The sequence below is a fragment of the Hetaerina americana genome, unplaced genomic scaffold (assembly GCF_022747635.1).
Source record: "Hetaerina americana unplaced genomic scaffold, ioHetAmer1.1.p SCAF_2, whole genome shotgun sequence".
Lineage (NCBI taxonomy): Eukaryota > Metazoa > Arthropoda > Insecta > Odonata > Calopterygidae > Hetaerina > Hetaerina americana.
In genome coordinates, this window is record NW_027286763.1 from 2,272,223 (window position 1) to 2,293,268 (window position 21,046).

Consider the following 21,046-nt stretch of genomic DNA (forward strand, 5'->3'; position numbering starts at 1 on the left):
TTGGGAAATATTAAGTCATTTACATTCATTTTGAAGACACGATGTAGTGTGTGAAGATGTTGATAAGGGAGGGCTTAGTGGGCCTAATGTTTTGGAGTTAAGAAGTTCAGCGAGATTGATTTGTTAGCTTTCAGGTCAAAGTAGAGAGGATCAGGAGCTGGGGCTTCTCAATTGCCATCTCTAAGTTGTGCACATCACCTTTATCAAAGCCAGAAGGTCCCGTTTTTGACTAGTTTTCTTGTCTGATTTGAGAGAGAGGAAGTGGAAGTTGGCATCAATAAGAGTAGTGACCGACAAACATAACTTCTGTTTAGGATTAAACTCCAAATCCATGGAGCTGTTTTCCCTATCGATATATTTTTGTAATGAGTGCATTCATTTATGATAAATGACATAACATACTGTTAGATTTAATTGGCATGGAATATGCTACTGGTGGTATTGTAATCGCTTGTATAACCTTCAGTTTTAATTTTTCTACACAATCATGAGCCATTGGAAGTGTCAGTAATGAATAGTTGTAATTTTAACTATGCATGTGAAATTTTTCAGAAAGGTGAAGTAAATGAAAGAACGATTCAGCCAAATGTTATAGAAATCACTTAAGTTGCTAAATAATAAACTTGATAGACTTCAGTGTAATATAAGCATAATTTAAATTTTAAGTTTGGTATATCGCAGTCCTCTATTCTTTTCTATTTAGGTTTAATACTTTCATCCCCTGATAGCTTCTCTGTTTAACGTTCTTCTTGGGGGATTGAGATGTTGCGGTGGCTATCGTACTGGCTTCCTACCCCGAGGGACACGTTTGTTTGGTTCATAGCACCTTTGCCATTAGCAGTTTTAATTCTTGCTAAAATTTCAGTCTGCATTTTTCCTTCCACAACAAGGAACCTTTTTACAGCACACACAATGCACTTGGCGGGATGTTTGTCAACATATTTCACAGAAACTGCCACTACGAGGAGAGTTTCGGTACTAACGAAGGTCACCGGTGCCAGTTACGCTCGTAGACTACCACTCAGTGCTACCAACTATTGAAAGAAATTTCCCTTGGCACAAGAGCTCAACAGTACTCTTACTTTCTGGACATGCTTTGTATGTTGCTAACTAATCTATTGCGTCTCATGATGTGTCCAATCAATTTAGTCCTTCTTTGCCCTGAGAGTTCTCCATACTTACCGTCCTTTCCTCTTCTGCCCTTCTTTACTTTGTCCATCCCTTTAATCTTCTTCATTCCCCTCCAGCAACATGATTCAAAGGCTTCTAATCTTCGCTGGTCCACTTTTCCATTCTCCTGCCGTGTCGAGTGCCATGCTCCATACAAACCATTTGATAAACTCCCTCTTTGATTGCAATCTCTGGTTCTTGGAACGCAATGGTTGCCTCTCCCTCATGAACGCTTTCTCATCTTGAGTTATTCTTCCCATAATATCTCTATAACTTCTTCTAACCCACGTTGCACTACTGCAAAGTTATGCGAAGGATACCACGTGCTCTAGTTTCACTTCCCGAGTTTTGATAGTTCCCGGCCCTCAGCTCCTCCCTTCCATACACAAAGACTTCATTTTAGTCTTGCTTATGCTCATATTATATTCCCGATATACTTAGTCTATAGCATTCACAGTTGCTTGCAGGTTTTCTTGCATTTCTGCAGCCACTCTGAACTATGCAAACAGGAGCATGTTAATTTCTTCGCTGGTCACCTTGACTCGTTCGCTTGATGCCCAATTCTTATGCTTCTTTAATGCTTCATTTAGATACATGTATGTTGAGTAGTGCTGGTGAGAGGTGTCATTGGTCAACTCCTTTCTTTCAATTGGTATCTATTTTCCTTCTTTTTCATTTGTATGGTAGTCACTTGATTCTTGTAGATGTGATGGATTATTCTTCTGACCATGCAGTCCTTTATAACTGCTTATAGTGTTTCCAACATCTTATTCCATGTGACGTTGTTGAGGGTCCTCTCTATATTCACAAATTGCTTTTTTACATGTAATATTTTTGTGGCCAGTACCCTCAAGCTGAGTATAGCCTCTCTTGTTCCTTGGTTTTCATTAATCGAATTGCTTTTAAGTGAGGCTTCCGTCTACCTTTTCTTCTATTCTTCAACTAATTATTTGAGAAAGTATTTTTGATGTGTGAGACACCTGGCTCATTGTTCTTTGCATTTATCTCTGGTAGTTTTCCTCCGTTGTAGCTATGTATCTTTGATTATTCCGAAGAGGATATCCTTTGCTTAGATCCCAAGTGCCTTGCTGTTCTTCAGGTCTTTCATGGCTCTGTCAAATTCACTTCTCAGTTTGTCTGGGTACAGTATGCATCTACTTAAATTAGGTCACGTTCAAGTGGTTTGGGCTCTTGGTATGCCATGTCAATCTTTTCCTTCCCTCTCTTCCTAATGTCTTCATCTTTTATTAGTATCTTTCCATTTTCATCTCGGATGTTTTTGGATTTTGTTTTTTTCTTAAAGTTTTCCCTTCACCAGTTCATAAGCCATTTCTCTGCTTCCCTTCCTTATGTTGTCATTGATTTATGTACTGCAGGCTTCCGTCCACCTTTCCTTAGTCTTCTTGCACCCTCGTATGACTTGGTTCCACAACTCATTATTAGGGTTTCCCAGTTTGCATTCTTGTATTTTCTTCATGCCTTTATCAGATCTCTTATTTGAGCTGTTACCCATGGCCACTTCAATTTTGCCAACTTGCAAGTTTTTCATCTACAACTTTGGTATTGTATTCTTTATTTCCATCCATTCTCATTCTATGCTAGCCTCATTTATTCTGTCAATGGCTGCAGTAGGCTTTTCTCCTGCTTGCTTATATTCCAGTATCATTGTGCTACATTAGGGTTCCTGCGTTACTTTCTTCATCTTCTTGTATAGCAGTCTGCTCTCCGTGACGACCAGGTTGTGATTGCTTTGCTGGGGTAGATCTTGCATTGTTTAACTTGGTTCTTGTGTCACATTCTGGCTAAGATCCAGTCAATTTGGTATCTTATTCTGTCCCCCAGCATCTTCCATGAGTATCTTCTTCAATGTTGTTCAAAGAGGAAGTTTGTCCCCACCATGTTTTTCTTGCTCCAGAATTCTATCAGTCTTTCTCCCATGGCATGTTTTCTCCCTACTTCAACGCTGCTTCCCTCTCCAATAACTACCCCCAGAACATCCTCCAGTTATTTGTGTACTTTCCATTTCTTGTTCTATTTCCTCTCCTGAATTGCTGGATGCTGGCATATACTCCTGCACTAGCACAGTTCCTTAGGATTTCCCTCTAAATTTGCTATCAGAATCCTCTCTTAGCATTTCCAGGACGTCTCCTTGCCCATTCCTTCCCGAGTATGATGCCTACTCCTGCAATATTCTGGTCGTCTCCTGAATGTATCACCCTATATATGTTGCTCCAGGAGTCATCAGCTTAGTCTCACCCATTCCCTGGATGTCTCTCAATCTCGGCATTTTCTAAGTTTCTGCACACTCCTAATGCCCTAACATCCCTCTGTCCATATCTTGCATCTGTCCACTTTGATCGATGTTTCCACTCTAGTAGCCCCATCCGGAGATCCAATTGGGAGACTATTGTACCTTAGGAATATTTGACCTGGAGGAATGCTATCACATTATATTTGAGTGCAAGACTGCATCTTCTAGGGATGTGTCGGTTTATTCAACAGTTGCAGGCAAGATGCAGTGGAAGTTTGTCATTATGAGAAAAACAAATTTGCACTTTTCCACAGATTTATTTGTAAAGTACAACCGCTTTCAGTTCATAATCCATCTTCAGGTACGGCACCTTTCTTGTACCTGAAGATGGTTTTATGAACCGAAACGCATTGTATGTTACCAATAAATCGGTGGAAAAGAGCAAATTTGTTTTTCTCACAGTGGCGGTTTATTGCCTTCTTCCGCATTGCAGTTCTAAATCCATTTGTGTCACTGTTGCCTTTAACTCCGGCAGTTGATAGTGGACCGATTATCTTGATTTGCACCATCATATGGTCTAACTGCTGCCTTTCACCATTGGTACAGGACTGATTCAGGTATGGGATTAACCTTTTTCATTGCTTCTTTCATTATCAGAAATACAATTTCTCCAAACCTGAAAACTATTGGTGCCTCTGGAAACAACATGGGAAACCTTCAATTTCATTTTTGGATTCATTATCTCTGCCCCTTTTACACAATGTCACTAAAATTAAGGCTACGGAAAGTCTAAACATTATGCGAATCCAGTTACAAGTCATTTTCATTCATCCACTGGTGGCTTCTCCTCATTTAACATAGATAATCAAAACCCTACTGTACAAGAATATGATACAACTTAAGAAATAAGTAAGTTGTCATTTGAAAAACTGGATTATACCTTGCCTTGCTACTTGATATCACGCACATTACTGTCATGGGTTTCAGTTAAGAAATTTATTTTCCTTGATAAAATTAGAGCATTGTTTGAATCAATTGGCATTACTTTGCCATGTACTTCAACATGCCTGGTCCTTCCTAGCAACAAGGTTTTATGGCATCCCATTTAATTTTATCTTTTAATCCTCTTTGTTCATCTTTCAAATTCTTCTAAATTCAATTACCATTACCCATATTTATAAGGTTGAAAACTATTAAATGATCTTCACTCGATAAATAAAAATTATAGAAATGCATTCAGTAAACTTTATACTGAAATAAATTCAGAAATATACACAGAAATTCAAGCCATATTTTGTACATTAATCAAAGAACCATAATTAATTTTCATAATTCAACATGAACTTATGAAATGTATAAAAAAAATTAAAATCATTAATAAAAGGGGCCCAGTCACAATTTTCACAAAGCTTTGGTTTAAATCAATTGGCAGTTATTTTATAATATTAAAATATTTATACATATAAGGACAACACATTAATGTGCATTCCAGTTCTTTTGTCAGATGTCATACTCTGTAAGCAACGAGTAGCATTTGAATCTCAAAGTGGTGCCATTTGATGAAGACTGTAATGCTTGCTGCCGCCCTTGCTCCTGCCTTTAAAATCCATCACGCCAAGATCCATGTGGTCATCATTCTCATTTGGTCCCAACAAGTGGCCTTCTAATTCTTGCTCAGAAAATTTTCCACGGCCAAAAATCCTGAAGAAAAAAGAAATGGAAAATTTGTTTGAAAAATAATTTATAACTATTTCACTATTGCTGAAGATCCCCAGATAACTTTCTAGCAAGGAAACAATATCTACAGTTTATCCAAGGGAAAAATTGAAAAGACTTTGTGCCACAGAACATCATTCCAACCCCACATTTTTGTTGATGGACAAAAATAAAATCCCAACGATAACAAAATGAGCACTTCAATTCTATTAATTGTACACGTCAAAAATATTTGAATTCCAATTCAAATTTCTTTCCAATAATTGACTATTACAGGTGTAGATTCCATAATATAGAGAATAATCTAAAGTGACTCCTTGCTCTTCCTCTCATTGGTCCTCTTGTTAAAATAAACTTATTTGAGTAAAAATAATATATGTTAGAATGAATTTAACTGAATGCAATATATAACTACAGTAAACTCTCGAATATCTGTGTGCAAACCCTCTGTACTATTCTCTCCTCCCATCAGCTCAACATTTATTTGGTAATATTACAATCATAAATATAATTTAAGGCTTTGAAACTTCCATATACTCTTCTTAAAGGAATCAAAGTTGGAAATTTGTTGGTGTTCTTCAATGTTTCTAACTCTGATCACAAAACCAAAATTTATCAATAGTGTTTAATGAATTAATTTGAGCATTTTGTGTACTTCTTTTGCGTCATCTCACATTCTTTAGCACAGAGTTAAGTATACTCTCCTTCAGGTGCACGGATAATAGTATTGCTATGCAACAAAGAAGTCATTACCTACCTGCATACATTGTGAATATTTATTCTTCGCCGGTCATTTGTTTTTTCCTCGCCACGTGATTAGTTTAGATTACCGAGAATATGTTCTTCAATACACTTAATGATAATTCTGTTCTTGTAAATTTATGATTCCACCCTTATGAAAATGGGGAAAAATGTATTTTATATTGCTAACAAACTCGAATTTATTGCTGGGAATGAAGAGGGATGTTCATTTGTTTCCTAATTGCAGTCCCTTCTTTGTTTTGAACTACTTTGCTGCACGACAAATTGAATGGTAATCGGATGTCATGCCCATATTATCCATGTATTTCGATTATCCCTGCTTTATCCTGCATCCATTAGCACAAATAATCAAGAGTTCACTGTAATTTTTAATCTTATATCCAGAGAATGCTCCAAGTTCAGTATTGCAGGCATGCTAACACTTGGAACAAGGAGTGAACTTGTTCATTAAATGCACATGAAAGAACTGAATATGTGGGACATAGTTGTAGGACTAATAATTCTCAATGCTTTACAATAAATAAACATTATTTTGTCACATGCATGCTATTTCTAAGTTGAGTTCAAAATCGATTGCATCACATGTACTGGTGCATCTGCAACCTGTGAATATGGGAAAAATATTAACATACATGCCGAGTCCCTATGTAATGTACAAATGAGACATTAAATGAAAATCTAGCATTGTTATAAAATAATATAAAGGAACATTTTAAATCCGAGCCTATTAAGAATTAGAAGATGAAGTATTCATTATTTTGCAGATTTTCATTTCATGCACTAAATTAGGTTTTACTACCCCATTCTTTTTCTAAACAATGCATAAGAATAGCAATGGTTTGATCTGCAACTTTATTTTTTCAAATAAGTTGTCTCATTCCATGTAAATCTTCTTAATCCATTTAGCAATCCAATTTTATTCGTCCAAGTTTTAATTATAAGCAAGGTATTTTGATAAAAGAGCATACCTCTCTATCACTGGATGACTATTCGAGTCGATGTATAGATTTATAACCATTGCATTCACACATCAATCAACATTCTCTCCTCCCTTGAGGCTGGTTCAACTCGAATAATTGGCATGACTAATATTAAAAGCTCATTTGTCTTGGCAGGTAGAATATCATTATGTGGTGACGTCCACTACTATAAATAACAACAGCTAATGAACAAATGGGCAGTCAGAATCAAGATTTTACTACGCAGACACATAATGTTATGGTGGGAATGTACCTACATGCATTCATGCCCAACAAACTAAGTGGACATGCTCTGGTCATTGTGCCTCACTGAAGCGCTGTAAGCAAGCACCAACCTTTGATTTTAAGATAACCCCACAAATTCGACACGTGTTCACTATGCAAACTGCGAAATAGAGACAAGCAAAAATTGGATTCCTTGCTGATTTCTAATCAGCTCTGCTTTTGTATCAATCTGATCTATTCATAAGGATAAGGATACAGAGAGCTGACTGACAAAAAATTATTTTCAACATACTGCCTTTTAATCTTTTATTTAGTAGTATAGTTTGGTCCCAATTGAAATTTTTAAGCTGGCATTGTTAATTACTAGAATATTTAGCTCTCATCTTAAGGATTCAGTTATTGGCCCTCAAGTTGCATGCCTCCCAATAAATCAAATTCTCAGGAAAATGAACGGGAACAACACTTCTTCAGGGCTGGCCATCAACCAATTGGAGTGCACCAACTTCATTTAAAATAATTATAATTCCTTAGCCAATCAAGCTCGTACTGGCACACTAGTCAATGGACTTTTAAGGAAAGGGTTATACCAGTTCAACGAATTATTGTACCAGAACGAATGATGAAAATTTCACCAGAATGTCACTAGTTTTTCGTCTCCTTCAAGGTGTTCAGCTTTATGTGAACTATTCGCCATTAGTTGTGTATCCATTGTTGATCAATTCTCTCAGAGGCTTACTTTACACTATTCTTTCAACTAAATACACATATTATCCATTATTCTACAAATAAATAAATGAAAGGACTAACTTAAAGGACTAACCATTATTCTACCTTTAGACATCTCTCTTCTATTTATGACATTGGTCGTTGCCTCAACTCAATGCTAATTTTACTTTTGAAAATAATTATTTCAGCAGAAGCCAGATTTTTTCCTACTATTACAGATCTTAATTCCCATTATACTACCTTGATCAAAAAGTTCCCGGAATAACCACCGTGTGGCGCTCCCATCGTTCCGATTTGAGTTCTGTTTTTTTTGTTAAATTGGTACATCTGTTGTTGATATTCCCTTTAAATCTTAGTGTCATAACTTGACATTTGCAAAAGTTACGTAGCCAAGAGTACATCTATCTCTGTGTGTGTTGGCGATTTTTTACAATTGCAGAAATGGATTTAAATTTGCAACAACGAACTTGTATTAAATTTTGCGTAAAAAACGGATTTAGTGGTGCACGGACGTTGGAAATGTTGGAAAAGTGTTTCGGCAACGATTCTCTAAAAAAAACGGTCGTTTACCAGTGGCACGAGCGGTTCAGAAGTGGTCGTGAGTCAATCGAAGATGATGAACGCAGTGGCAGACCATCGACATCGAAAGTCGGTGAAAAAATTGATAAAGTAAAAGAAATGTTGGTCAATAACCGCAAATTAACCATCAGAGAAATAGCGGAGGACTTGAACATTGCCTATGGATCCGCCCAAGACATTGTGGTTAATGATTTGGGTTTCCGTCGTGTAGCAGCAAAGTTGGTGCCAAAAGACCTCAATTTCATGCAAAAAAGAGACCGTGTTGACGTCGCAAAAGACATGATTTGCGAGGCTGAATCCGATCCCACATTCATCAAAAGGATCATTACTGGAGACGAGACGTGGGTTTATGAGTACGACACGCAATCCAGACATCAGGCAAGTGAATGGCGTTCACCAAATGAGCCGAGACCAAAAAAACCACGTCGTTTTCAGTCAAAAAAGAAGGCAATGCTGACGGTTTTCATGGATTACAACGGTGTAGTGCATCATGAATTTTTGCCAGAAGGCCAGACAGTAAACAAAGAGTATTATTTGGGCGTTATGAGACGTTTGCGTGAAGCAATTCGCCGAAAGAGACCAGAAATGTGGGCAGAAAACTCGTGGATTTTGCACCATGATAACGCACCGTCGCACAGTGCTATCATTATTCGTAATTTTTTGACGAAAAATGCAACAAATACCATCCAACAGCCACCGAATTCACCTGATTTGGCTCCCTGTGACTTCTTTCTGTTCAATCGAGTTAAAAAACCATTACGGGGAACGCGTTTTAGCAGCCGAGAGGAAGTAATGGAAAAATCGCAGGAAGCACTGATGGACATACCGAAAACCAAATATAAAAAATGTTTCGAGGATTGGATCAAGCGCTGGCATAAGTGTGTTGCAGTCGATGGGGATTACTTTGAAGGGGACAATATAGATTTAGATGAATAAACTTGTATTTTTAATTTTCTGAATAAATTCCGGGAAATTTTTGATCAAGGTAGTATTTACTCTATTTATGGTCAAAAGTAAACTCTATGAATAAACATTTGAAATTACTACGATCTTGGAAGTGAACCATTTACATTCAACACTGACAATGCTTTAGTTACCTTCATTATCTTTGACTGCACAGTTTATTGTTTTGAGCATTTTATCTTATGTTGTAACAATTACATTAATGCTTTCTTGCAATTAGTTTCATCCTTAGAGAATTTTATAATGAACATATTTCTCCGAGTTGAATGTGACCTGCCAAACTGCATTCCTCTCCTCCTTGCATGTTTTGCCATGAAAACTGTTTTGCTAGTGTAATAAAGAATGAGTGACAGACCAACCTCATATTTTTAAGCTACTCATTTCCAGTAGTTACAGCTTTACTATGATCATAAGTAACGCCTAGTGTTTCTTTCACCAAGCATATAAATTTCCTAAAACCTAGTGTTTTTATCAAGTATCTTGATTTCCAGTCTTTTAAATATGGCTTAGGAATTTCCATAAACAGAGCTGGATCCATTCATAAAACTGAGCTGGATCCATTCATAAAACATCCAGGTGGAAGTTCATTATGACTCCAGCTTATTTACTTTGTAAATTTTTAACCCTTTCACTCACTAATGTAGCTGTTCTCAGCTTGACATAAATTGCTACGATTTTTTCATTACAGCTGTCACACAATCATGAGTTAAAATAAATTAATCGGCACATATAGTTAAGCAATTCATTACCTACTGAGACTCACTTTTTTGGTATTTTCAATAATTACACCATTTGATTAACCACTGTAACTCAAACGCATATGAGGTACCAATGCATCATAAAATGTTAATTTCACTCCTATAAAAACAATCTTCTGGGGATTTTTAACTCTTGCACCAAATCGCGATGGTTGCAAGGCAATTGACCATATGGAGATGTATTTCGGCCACCAGTAGCAACAAAAGTTTCAGGACAAAGAAATTTTGCAATCATTGATGAATCAATAATAGTTAACAAATCATTACACTGGAAAATAGTGACTCCACTTCATCTGAAATTGATTCACATTTGGGGGAACAAGATTCATCAGCCATGTCTGGTGGATGCTAAGCATATAATAAAACCAACACACTGATTGAATGGAAGGTTCAGCGCAAGGAAACCTTGGTGGTAACACACAATGAAAATAAGCAACTACATAAACAAAGTCGTAAAAGTGGGAATAATATGTTGGTGAAGCTAACTTCTAATGGCAATCAAGTAAACTGTGGTGGTATTGTACTCTAAATTATCTTGTGAGGAGCTTATCGGACTGTATTCTAGGAAATTAATTTAATAGTTTTAAGGGCTTAAGTTCGAGCTTTACTCTCCACTTTAGTCAATAAAGCATATGGGATATAGGTTTCTTCCTTGGAAGGAAAAAAACGTGTCAGATACAGGGTTCATCCGGAAAATAAGTGTACTGATTTTTTCCCGCCGCTCCAGGCGCGCTCAGCACCGCTCTGACGGGCTGCGATTGGAGGGGGGTATGTTGGCAAGCGACGCTGAAAAAGGCAGTCTGCTCTGAGCTGTGGTGTAGTGAGGAGCTCTGTTAACGCGAACCTCCACGCTCGACCCACGTCACGGAACGCGATGCCGAAGTTTTTGGAGCAGCGTTATTCCATCAAATTTGCGGTAAAGCTTGGGAAATCGTCTACCGAAACTGTCGGTATGATTAACCAGGCTTACGGGGAGTCAGCCATGTCCAGAAACATGATCTTTCGGTGGCACAAGATGTTCGTGGAGGGCAGAGAAGAGGTCGACGACGTGTCTTCGAGAGGTTCCCGATGAAGCCTTCGCGGGAGCGTTCCAGGAATGGGAACGCCGCTGGAACAAGTGTATCGACTCACAAGGGTCCTATTTTGAGGAATATTAGCTTAAGATATGTAAAAGTGTAATAAATTTTTTTTCCTGAGCTCAGTACACTTATTTTCCGGACGAACCCTGTATATTCATTAGCCATGGTTTAAATGTTAAAATTCACTCAAAGAAAGGAAAGTGGTCGGTGGCTGGGATGTCAAAAGCTCATACCTTAAAAGAGGTAAGGTGTTCTTTAGCTAATGGGTAAAAAAAAGCCGTGGTGAACGTTGTAGAATCATTGAAGTGAGAAGGTGGAGGAGTTAGAGGAAGAGAGGTAGAGGATGTCTTTTAGAGGAGGGGTGGAAGATGTGTCCTCGTCGAAGGGGAGCAGTGGCGCTGCCTCCAGTCCAGCCGCCCTCTTCCCACCCTTAGCACTAGAGGGGGAGTCGCATCCGCCAAGGAACCTGAAAGTTTCCAAAAAGGAGAGACTCAGCACGACGTCTGCTTCCCTTTGGGCTGCGTGAGAGAATGAATGGCGTTAGGGAGGATGGAGAGACTCTGGCCTTAATGGCTGCTGGGGAACAAGGAGCGGCTGCAAGCACGGACAATTTCACAGCAGGCACAGGAGCAGAGATGACACCGAGGGGTTCAACGGAAAGCTGTTTTGATCCAAAGACTTCACATTTTAAAGCTATAATACATAGCATAAGCACAGATATGAACGTAAATGACTAAAAAAAAGAGGCTCAATCAAGCAACAAAATAAAAATTTCCACCAGGCTCTCGTTTCTTTTTACAGTTAAAAGCAGCAAAACTATACTCATTACAGTTACATTAATTTGTCACACTTTGTACCAATGTAAAAATATGAACATCATAAAATGTTACTAGGAATATAATATTGCAAGCTAACATCATTGCAACATTAATATGATATGTTATTAATAATTTTGAGGTTAAATATACCATGCATTACTAAAGCTATAGGGGCCAAATGCAAACATGCATAGAGTATTATTCCTGTTTATTACTTATAATAAATGTTTTAAGCTGTACCGAAAATACAAGCAAGTAGCAGACGGAAAAGTATTTCATAAGTGAATGGAACACCACCTGAATTGTAATTGTATGCGGACTAAAATGTTTAATTTTCTGTAACAGTGGTGATATAGTTAGATCCAAAACGAGAAAGGTGAATTAAGTTATTCCATTTTTTACTTTGGAATATTTGACCATTTATCAAATGTCATGTAATTTCAAATTTACAAAATTAAAAAAAATGGGACACTTTTGGCGAACAGGATTCAAAGAAAGTGAAGCACCTTTAAAATAAAGGTTAAACCATGCACTCTTTTAAAGGAAGAATTGTGGGAAAAAACCCATAAGCAGCGTTAGTATTAAAATTAAATACAAGTGTACAAACAAAAGAGTAAGGCAATATAGAAAATTACTGATAGATACACACTCAACCCCATATTAGTCTGAGAAATGTGTTTTTATTTCTAACAAAATATTTAGAGAATATTTTTAGTTACAAATTCAGAAGTAATTTCCAATAAGGGTCCTTAGACATTTTTAACATCAATTTGATTTTCTTTGTCGAGAACATGCTATTTTCAAAGATATCTGTAGTTTATATGAGGAGTTGTAAATTTGATTCTTTGCACATGAGTACTAATTGGTACTGAGTCACTCACAGTTTTAGGTTTCCATCAGCCCAAGTGATCATTGCACGGAAAATTTTGCTTAGTGATAGAAATTATAAGACAAATATTTCCTTGCTATGGTGTAAATTAAACCATGTTAACATTCATATCAAGCAAATCTGCTGAGGAACTCGGGCAACTCAAAGGTATGTACTTTATTTGAGATTTCACATTATGATTTAGTATGATTCAGTGGACCTACACACAAAGGTTAATATACTCAACAGAATTAAGTACATAAAACAAGAGATACCTGAAATGGTGTACAATGATTCAAGACACTTCGTTGTTGAGTGCAGAAATAAACTAATCACAAAATAAGATTACTTTGTTCAGGCACATCTTTTCTGGATGAAATATCAATAACCACAGGTTTAATTAGAATTATATCAAATTAATAACAACACAATAGTGACCAACCTCAAGGGTGATCGGAGCTCACCAAATACTAAAAGTCTACAACATGAAAGTCACACATCTAGGGGGGGGGGTTTATTTTTCCCGAGCCATGTGTGGTTTCCCAGGAAGGTCTGGTTGCTGAAAAATTACACATCTGGGGGAAGCCAAGGATACCCTGGTATCAAGCCCAGCCCTCTAAACAGTCCACCTAACACTCTACTTACTTGTGTACCATATGAATTTACATATACTCCGAAAATTGGACTGCGGAAATCATTCTCTTTTTAATCACAATATTCTTGTGAGCTGGTAAATCATGTGAACAATTATTCATTCACATATATGCGCCTGGCTAATCTGAACCAACCATATATATATGCATGCATGATCAGCAATGCAGGAGAGATAATGTATGAATTTGCACTGAAACACTAATATTATTAGTTTGATCTCAGAGCTCAATCTTTTGTCAATTAGTTCAATATAAATTACAAGCCTGAGATTTTACTGATAACATCTTGGCAATACTCCTTGTTCAGAACCATCTCTGCAGTATTTCAGTATCTTTGTGCTGTAACAGAGCAAAACTCAATATTTAAGCTTTGTTGACCACTATGGATACTTTAATTTCAACAAAATTTAAATGTTTACAAGCAATTATCTTTACCACTTTCAAAGTTCTTGGTTAAAACCTTGAAATGGAGAAATTTAGTTTCAAGGTGTAGAAACAGCCAACAGTAAGATCAATTTGCTTTCAATTTTATTTTGATCAATTAGAAAGTCTCGCTATCTACGAGACTTGTTTGCTGTTGGGATGATTGGCCAATGGAAAGGTATTAATCTCAAGGTTAATTCTTGAAGACCATTAACTACATTCTCTTGCTATCAACACTGATCCACAATGAAAAACTGACCAAAAAAATTGATTGAAAATATCATTACTAGCTACACTAAGAAGGAAACTTGTTTCACGACTATCAAAAATATTAATTAATTTTCATGGGATGACTTAGGTAGAGAGTTAACAGGATTATTTATACAGCAATAACATATCACCCTTAAAAACCAGCCACCAAAGCATTCTGTCATTTTATTACATGCCATCCTCAAAATGATATATTCATTACAATTTAACATGCTCATGTCACAGGAAGTGGTCTAATTTAGGAAACAACTGCCTACTAAAATAGTCATGAGAGTTTAAAGAAAAAATAAAAAAGGCACAGAAAAAACTCACTGATTACATCACAAAAAAGCAGGCTGTAAAGAAAATATCCTTATATTAACATGTAATCCATAGAACTTGCACAGCACACTCACAAATAAACAAGATGCTTCCTGCACTATGAAGAAATACCAAATGGCAACCTTGACCACCTTTTAAGAGGTTTATGGATCAAGTGCCTAGATATGAGTGTATTTTCAGGTCTCAGGACAAGAATTTTACACAACTTTCTCATTTTTCAATACAAGCAGCAAATTTACTTAATGGAACTCATAATAAAACATATTTGCATTTATTGGTGTAAATGCCTCATATTTAATGAACATATATATGCATATAGACCTGAGTATAATTATTTGAAAAAATGCCAATTTCATTATGATTCCGCCAAACAAGATCTAATCAATGCTATCAATCTGTAGACATGCACATTTCCAGGAAATATTCCCAACACAGATAAACCACTTCATGCAATTAACACCAACACCAAATACAGAACTAAATATTGCAGGAGTTAATTTAAAGAATAACACGTTAAGGAATAAGGAGTGCACGTCAATAAAAATGCAGGGTATGAAAGACTGTGCTGTGGATTTATAGTCCTTTGGAAAGATAAAATTGTGTAAATGTTCCTTATTTAACTCCTTGCAGTCATAATGTGGTAAACTGAAACACTGACACACAAAAATCACAAGTTAATAAATACTCCAAGGCAACACACGATGTATACTGGAAGCATGCTGGTACTGACAGCGGAGTTCGATGCGCTAGGGTAAGCCAATGGGAGTTCAGAACACTTACGCATCACAAGCCCAGAGAGTGCCCAAAGTTGTCACACTTTCATTGCTGAATTAACTGCAGCCAGTCTGGTGGATGAGAAATTTCAATCTATGATAACATTTAGACAAAAATACATGACACTGAAAAGATATAGGAACTACAAAAAGCTATTCATGTTGGGATCAGAAATTCACGCATGACAAAGTGAAAGTCAGAATAGGTACCCAGGCCTGAAAAATGGAAGTAGTTCCGAAGCAATTCTGCAGAACAAAACACGACAAGGATAAGCAAATATGGACTCAAATCTTCCTGCAAGAAAACTTTTAACAAAATGAGCATAATGGCATAAAATTCATTTTCATTTAGAGCAGGAGAAATCATTAATTGACCTTTTAAATAAGTACAAGGCTTTTGATAATCTCAGTTTCTTACTAATTCTGATGAGAAATTCTTTTCAGTGCAATGAACCATCATTTTGTTGCTTTATAGCAAAGATAGAAAAACCCACAGCTCATACTCATCAATGCTTACATTTCTGTTACTTTCATGCTAAAGAAATATGATAATTTCTAGGGTGCACCAAAATATGTAAATCTGCTATATATATATATATATATATATATTTATCAATCAGGATAGACTCTCTCTAGATCACCCATTATCATAGTCATACTTAAGACCTTTAACATAATCATTTCTTTCCTCTAATGGAGCATGTAAAATGTATCTCTCTAATTCTTCCTAGCAAGAGATTACGATGTGTTCTATAATTTATGGGTTTACAGTGTCTAGCTCAATATTTTGATACAATTTCTGGCTTTAGGGCAAAAATTTTGAGCTTTTGGATAGGACTTCACCCTCTCTCCAGATGGCAAACTTGGTACACTCCAATTGTTACCAATACTTTCCTAGCAACCTCCTTCCTAATATTCTACAGAATAAAATTGACTGATTGCCATAATCAGATTTGACAGTCTACTAAAAACCAATTCTCAAACGCCAAGAAGGATTTATTATTGGGAGATAAGTAATATATGGATGAGTTTCAAATAAACGGCAGACTACCACAGGTACCAACCAAAAGGTTGGTTTTATAGGGGAGGGTAGAGCTCACGTGGTACTAAGCCCGACGGCATGTGTCATTAAAACATCCAGAGTAGTAAGGGGGGCACAGTTCCTTTCCCTGAAGGTTTCCAAGGCCAAATCACATGATTGAAGCTGAGGGTGCCCAGATAAGCATACCTGGAAATCGAACCTGGGCCCTCGGTCAGTAGTCCAATGCTTTAACCCCAAGACTAACACATACTCAAACAGCTGATATACAAGTTGTAAGTTACTTTCTTAATAAAATTCTCTTCTACATAAATTATTTTCTCAGATGAAAAAAATAAACACTACCATCAGATTTACTCCAAAACCACAAAATGTAAAACCTGTGGGCAGAAGTAACGAATAAGAACATTCTTGCATATATGAATGTGGTACCGGTCAGTTCAATCTGCAAACTTGGAGGGTAATGAATACACAGTATTCCAGGAATGAGAGTACATTTCAGTTTTTATACTTCATGTGCTATACTTTCACCAAAAATTAAGTTTAACTGGGGAAAAGTCTCTTTCTCTCAAGTCCCAATTGGCTGATGAATTCCCAACAAATTCCCAGAAATCCCTTATTTTCCCAGTAGCTAGACACACTGCCTGTTTCACACTCTTGCCTGGACCCTGACCCCAGAACTTCCATTAAATAGTAGTGCCTCAAAGGTAACAACTGAAACATCACACGCATATACATTCATATTTTCTTAACTTCTATGAACTTTGCAAGTCTGCCTATGAATACTGTTTCCTGATACGGGGATGGGAAGTTTTCAGAAAAGAAATTTGCCATTTTCCTGAGCCCTGTCCAGCACTGACATTATCATTACAAAAAACATACTCTGTTGTTTAAGTCAAAAATTCAAAAAGCTTCTCCCTGGAAAATTTTCTTAAAAGAGTGCTTTTCCCTGAATTTATCACGGAAATGATGTTTTGGGAATAAGACTGTGAAAAACCTATTTTTTTTGCAGAATGGCAGATAGAGCTCTTACACACAAGTATCATGTGCTTATCCAAAAAGACTCAACTTACAGGCATTACATCTAAATATCATTAAACAAGAAAGATAATCTAAACAACAATAATGGCTTTAGAGCTTGATTATCCAGTTATGGATTTTTCAGACATAAAAAGAAAATACCAATACAGTTACAATAATGCTAAATTGGAATTATTTAATTTGGAATTTAAATTCTTCACCGAGTCTCAAGCAACCCTTGAAAGGCATAACATTCTCCCGCATGATATATAAGAGACCCAAGTTAGTTTTACCAGTTAATCAGCTTTATGCATCTAAACTAATATTTATCTGGAATTTTATAAAAGCAATATGTATGGAGTAGAAAAATTAGCAAATGAATCCACAGAGAACATGAAGAAGCATATCATTCAAAAAATCATTCAGAATTTCCTAATGTAGTACATCCTTAACTAGACTTGTGCTGTGAAGATTTCTAGCAAAAACACAAATTATTGTTGAAAGAAAAAAGTAATGAGTAATACTGAATGACTTCATTTTCAAGGGCCTGTTTCTTCAGACATTGAGAGTTATCAAAACCAGCATTAATTGTTTTCAGGGTATATTACAACTCATCTACACTTGATTTACCCTGATCTTAAATGGAAATATTTTATCAAGAGTTAAAAGCAATTAGAGGTAATATTAAAGATACATATTATAACACAGCAATTATAGAGTTACAGTGTGTTATAAATATAAATAGTAGCACTTGAAAATAGTATGTTTTTCCATTGAAACAATCTCTCTTGAAAAATATAAAACGTATGGGATAACATTTTATAACACAAGATAAATCTGAAGCATCAATATTAATTAAACACTTAAAATTTTCACAATCAAAAAAGTAGCATGAATAATTAATCTGGATGGCAAAAATAAATAATGACAAATTTCACTCACACACATGATGAGTAATTCTGTTTTCAAAATTTTTACTGCAAATAAATGATACTTGGAGGGTGTTGGGGTATGAATCCATACTTCACAGAGAGAGAGTTAACTATTTTACCTGCTGAGAGTGCTTCCATTGGAAACTCGAGCAGACACACCAGGCCTGAAGTCATCATCATCTAATCCTCGGTGAAGTGAAACAGCTGATATTGTATCATTGTTCAGGGCAGCATTGTGAGCTTCCATGGCAGCATGGTACTCGGGTGTTGAAAGAGAACCTTTAGTAGGCTTGCGGTACCTATTTAAATTCACACAATAAATAGGGACATCCTCAGCATTAAAAAAATATTGCATTAGTGAATTAAACACCACTATTGTAAATATCATGAGCTCAAAAAGGTAAACTTACATTTTAAGGTAAAGGGATGATCCAACGACTGATACAGAACTCAAGGCCATTGCAGCAGATGCCATCCAGGGCTAAAAAAAATGAAGGTTAAGTAGAAAAAAGTAAATCTGTGACAATTGCAAAATTAGGAGCTGAAGATCAGCACTGGAGAAAATAATTACCAGCACCACCACTTAAAAAGTCAAACACAGACTATTATGCCCAATGATAGAGTAGACCTCACTTCAACCATAAGATTAATGATTACAATAATTAAAAACTAATTCAAATTATATGGCGTGTGGATTATATATATATATCTAAATTTATTCACATGGATACAGATATTAGGAAAAGGGGAAGGAACACACATAAAAGACAAACACAGGAGATGTGAGGAAGGCAGAATTGAGCGGGTCACCAGGGCAAAAATATTTCCTTGACCAGGACTTGAACCACGGATCTTTCAACTTGCCAATGCTCACTCAAGTATTTCAAGAAAATATCATAATCAATACGATTAATATAGTTTGCATCCACTTACCTGCAAAACCAAACCAATGGGACTGAATACTCCTGCTGCTATTGGAATCCCAAGGAGGTTATACATACTGGCAAACAGGAAGTTGTAGCGGATTCTTCTCACAGTTTTACGTGACAAATCCAAGCAACCAATCACATCCAGTAAGTCATTCTGATAAAAAGTAATATTGAATACATGACAAAAAGCTCATTCACGCGTTTTTCATCATGTTACATCCACATACGAGTGAATGTCAAACAAACGCGGGCATTACTTTTCTAAACTTCCAACATGTATGACTTTTAAGCAGCACATTGATTAAATAACATTCCACTCAAGAGCAATGAGCCTCTGGTTTCAGAGTAGGAGACACCTACCCGCATTAATACCACATCAGCTGCCTCCACAGCCACATCGGTCCCTGATGATATGGCAATGCCAACATCTGCCTGAGCAAGTGCTGGCGAGTCGTTGATACCATCGCCAACCATTGCCACTCGAACACCTTTCTCTTGCAGCTTCTGAATTTTTGCAACCTTGTGAGATGGTAAAACTTCTGCAAACACACGACCTATCCCCACCTGCAACCAGAGAGCATGCATGGGAGTTAAACTCTCAGCTGTTAAAACAAAACCTAAGAAAAAAAAACAATTTTTGAGCATTGATTTTCAAAAAAATCAGAATAAGCCATTAGAGACCTGCTGAGCAATTGAGGCTGCAGTCTTCCTGTTATCTCCAGTCAAAAGTATAACTTCCAATCCCATCCTTTTCAAAGAATATACGGCCAGATGTGCCTCTGGCTTCACTTTATCAGCAACTGCCATGGTTGCCACTAATAAACCTGGAGAGAGAGTGGAAAAGTTAAAGGTATTTGTAAACAGATAAATTACTAAGGCCACAGAAGGGATGGCCTAAGAGCCATGCATCTTTGCAGAAATTACGTAACACACTTCTCAAGTAACAGCTGCATGCCAGAAGGGCTACATACGGCTTGCATAATGTTTTTTCATGTGGCAACATACCTGAAGACTCTTTGAGTTTAGTTTGGAATACCACGAGGTGAGGTTCAGCATTAATCCAAATTAATGTCACTTTTCCCACACAAGGTCGAGGCAATAACAAAGAATAGCTAATGCATTAAAAATATTGAATAATTTAATTACTTATTCCTGGTTGATTAATGTAACATAAGAAAATGAAAATTTAAACCCCTTATATTCCCTCGACTGCCACAGGCATAATATCAGCATGTTTTCTTATACTCCCAAATTTCTCTCTTTTCCTATTGTACATTTCTTCTGGAATATTTTGACTATGGCTTAAAACTATTACACTCGGGCACAAAAATTTTTACAACATAGGAATAGAATCGCGGAGATAATCATCATAATTTTATGAAAAATGATTTTTGGATGGTTCATTGTCACAAATTGCAGCTTTTTGTTTGGTTTTGTAACAATAAAGGCTGCAGAAAGAAAAAATCATCAGCAGCCACAATTACATGGACTACTTATACAGCTTCTAATGTGCAACATGATATGAAAACCATGCAATAATGCAACGATAATAATATTAAACCATTAACAGCAGTCATTGCCTATCTTTACAGTTAAGTATGGAAAATGTCGCAATACACCATCCTTCTTCTTACCTCTGAAAACTTGAAAGAAAATGTGCACCTTCACCCAATTTTGTACAATGAGTGTATACATTCACAGACTACATATATCTGGAAGACTTCATGGTTGCTCCTGAACTGTTCCATCTTGCTGGATGATGGTTCAGCAGTCAACATTTCATGCTTTCAG

At 36.5% G+C, this 21,046-nt stretch overlaps 1 protein-coding gene across 6 annotated transcripts in view; it reads right to left on the minus strand.

Moving 5' to 3' along the window:
- Positions 1 to 4,700: 4,700 nt before the first annotated feature.
- The window catches only part of ATP7 (copper-transporting ATPase 1), a 143,874-nt gene continuing 127,528 nt past the window's right edge, over positions 4,701 to 21,046 (minus strand). For 3 of the 6 annotated variants that reach the window (XM_071584555.1, XM_071584558.1, XM_071584557.1), the window contains 6 exons: positions 19,937 to 20,079; positions 19,616 to 19,819; positions 19,260 to 19,409; positions 18,737 to 18,807; positions 18,446 to 18,625; positions 4,701 to 5,122 (listed from right to left, as the gene is read on the minus strand). In XM_071584555.1, the coding sequence (XP_071440656.1) occupies positions 4,963 to 5,122; positions 18,446 to 18,625; positions 18,737 to 18,807; positions 19,260 to 19,409; positions 19,616 to 19,819; positions 19,937 to 20,079 (908 nt within the window). In that variant the 3' untranslated portion in view covers positions 4,701 to 4,962. Of the gene's footprint in view, positions 5,123 to 11,315; positions 11,676 to 14,553; positions 14,577 to 15,342; positions 15,408 to 18,445; positions 18,626 to 18,736; positions 18,808 to 19,259; positions 19,410 to 19,615; positions 19,820 to 19,936; positions 20,080 to 21,046 lie in introns of those variants that run through there. The other 3 variants (XR_011700635.1, XR_011700636.1, XM_071584556.1) reach the window with 3 other exon arrangements.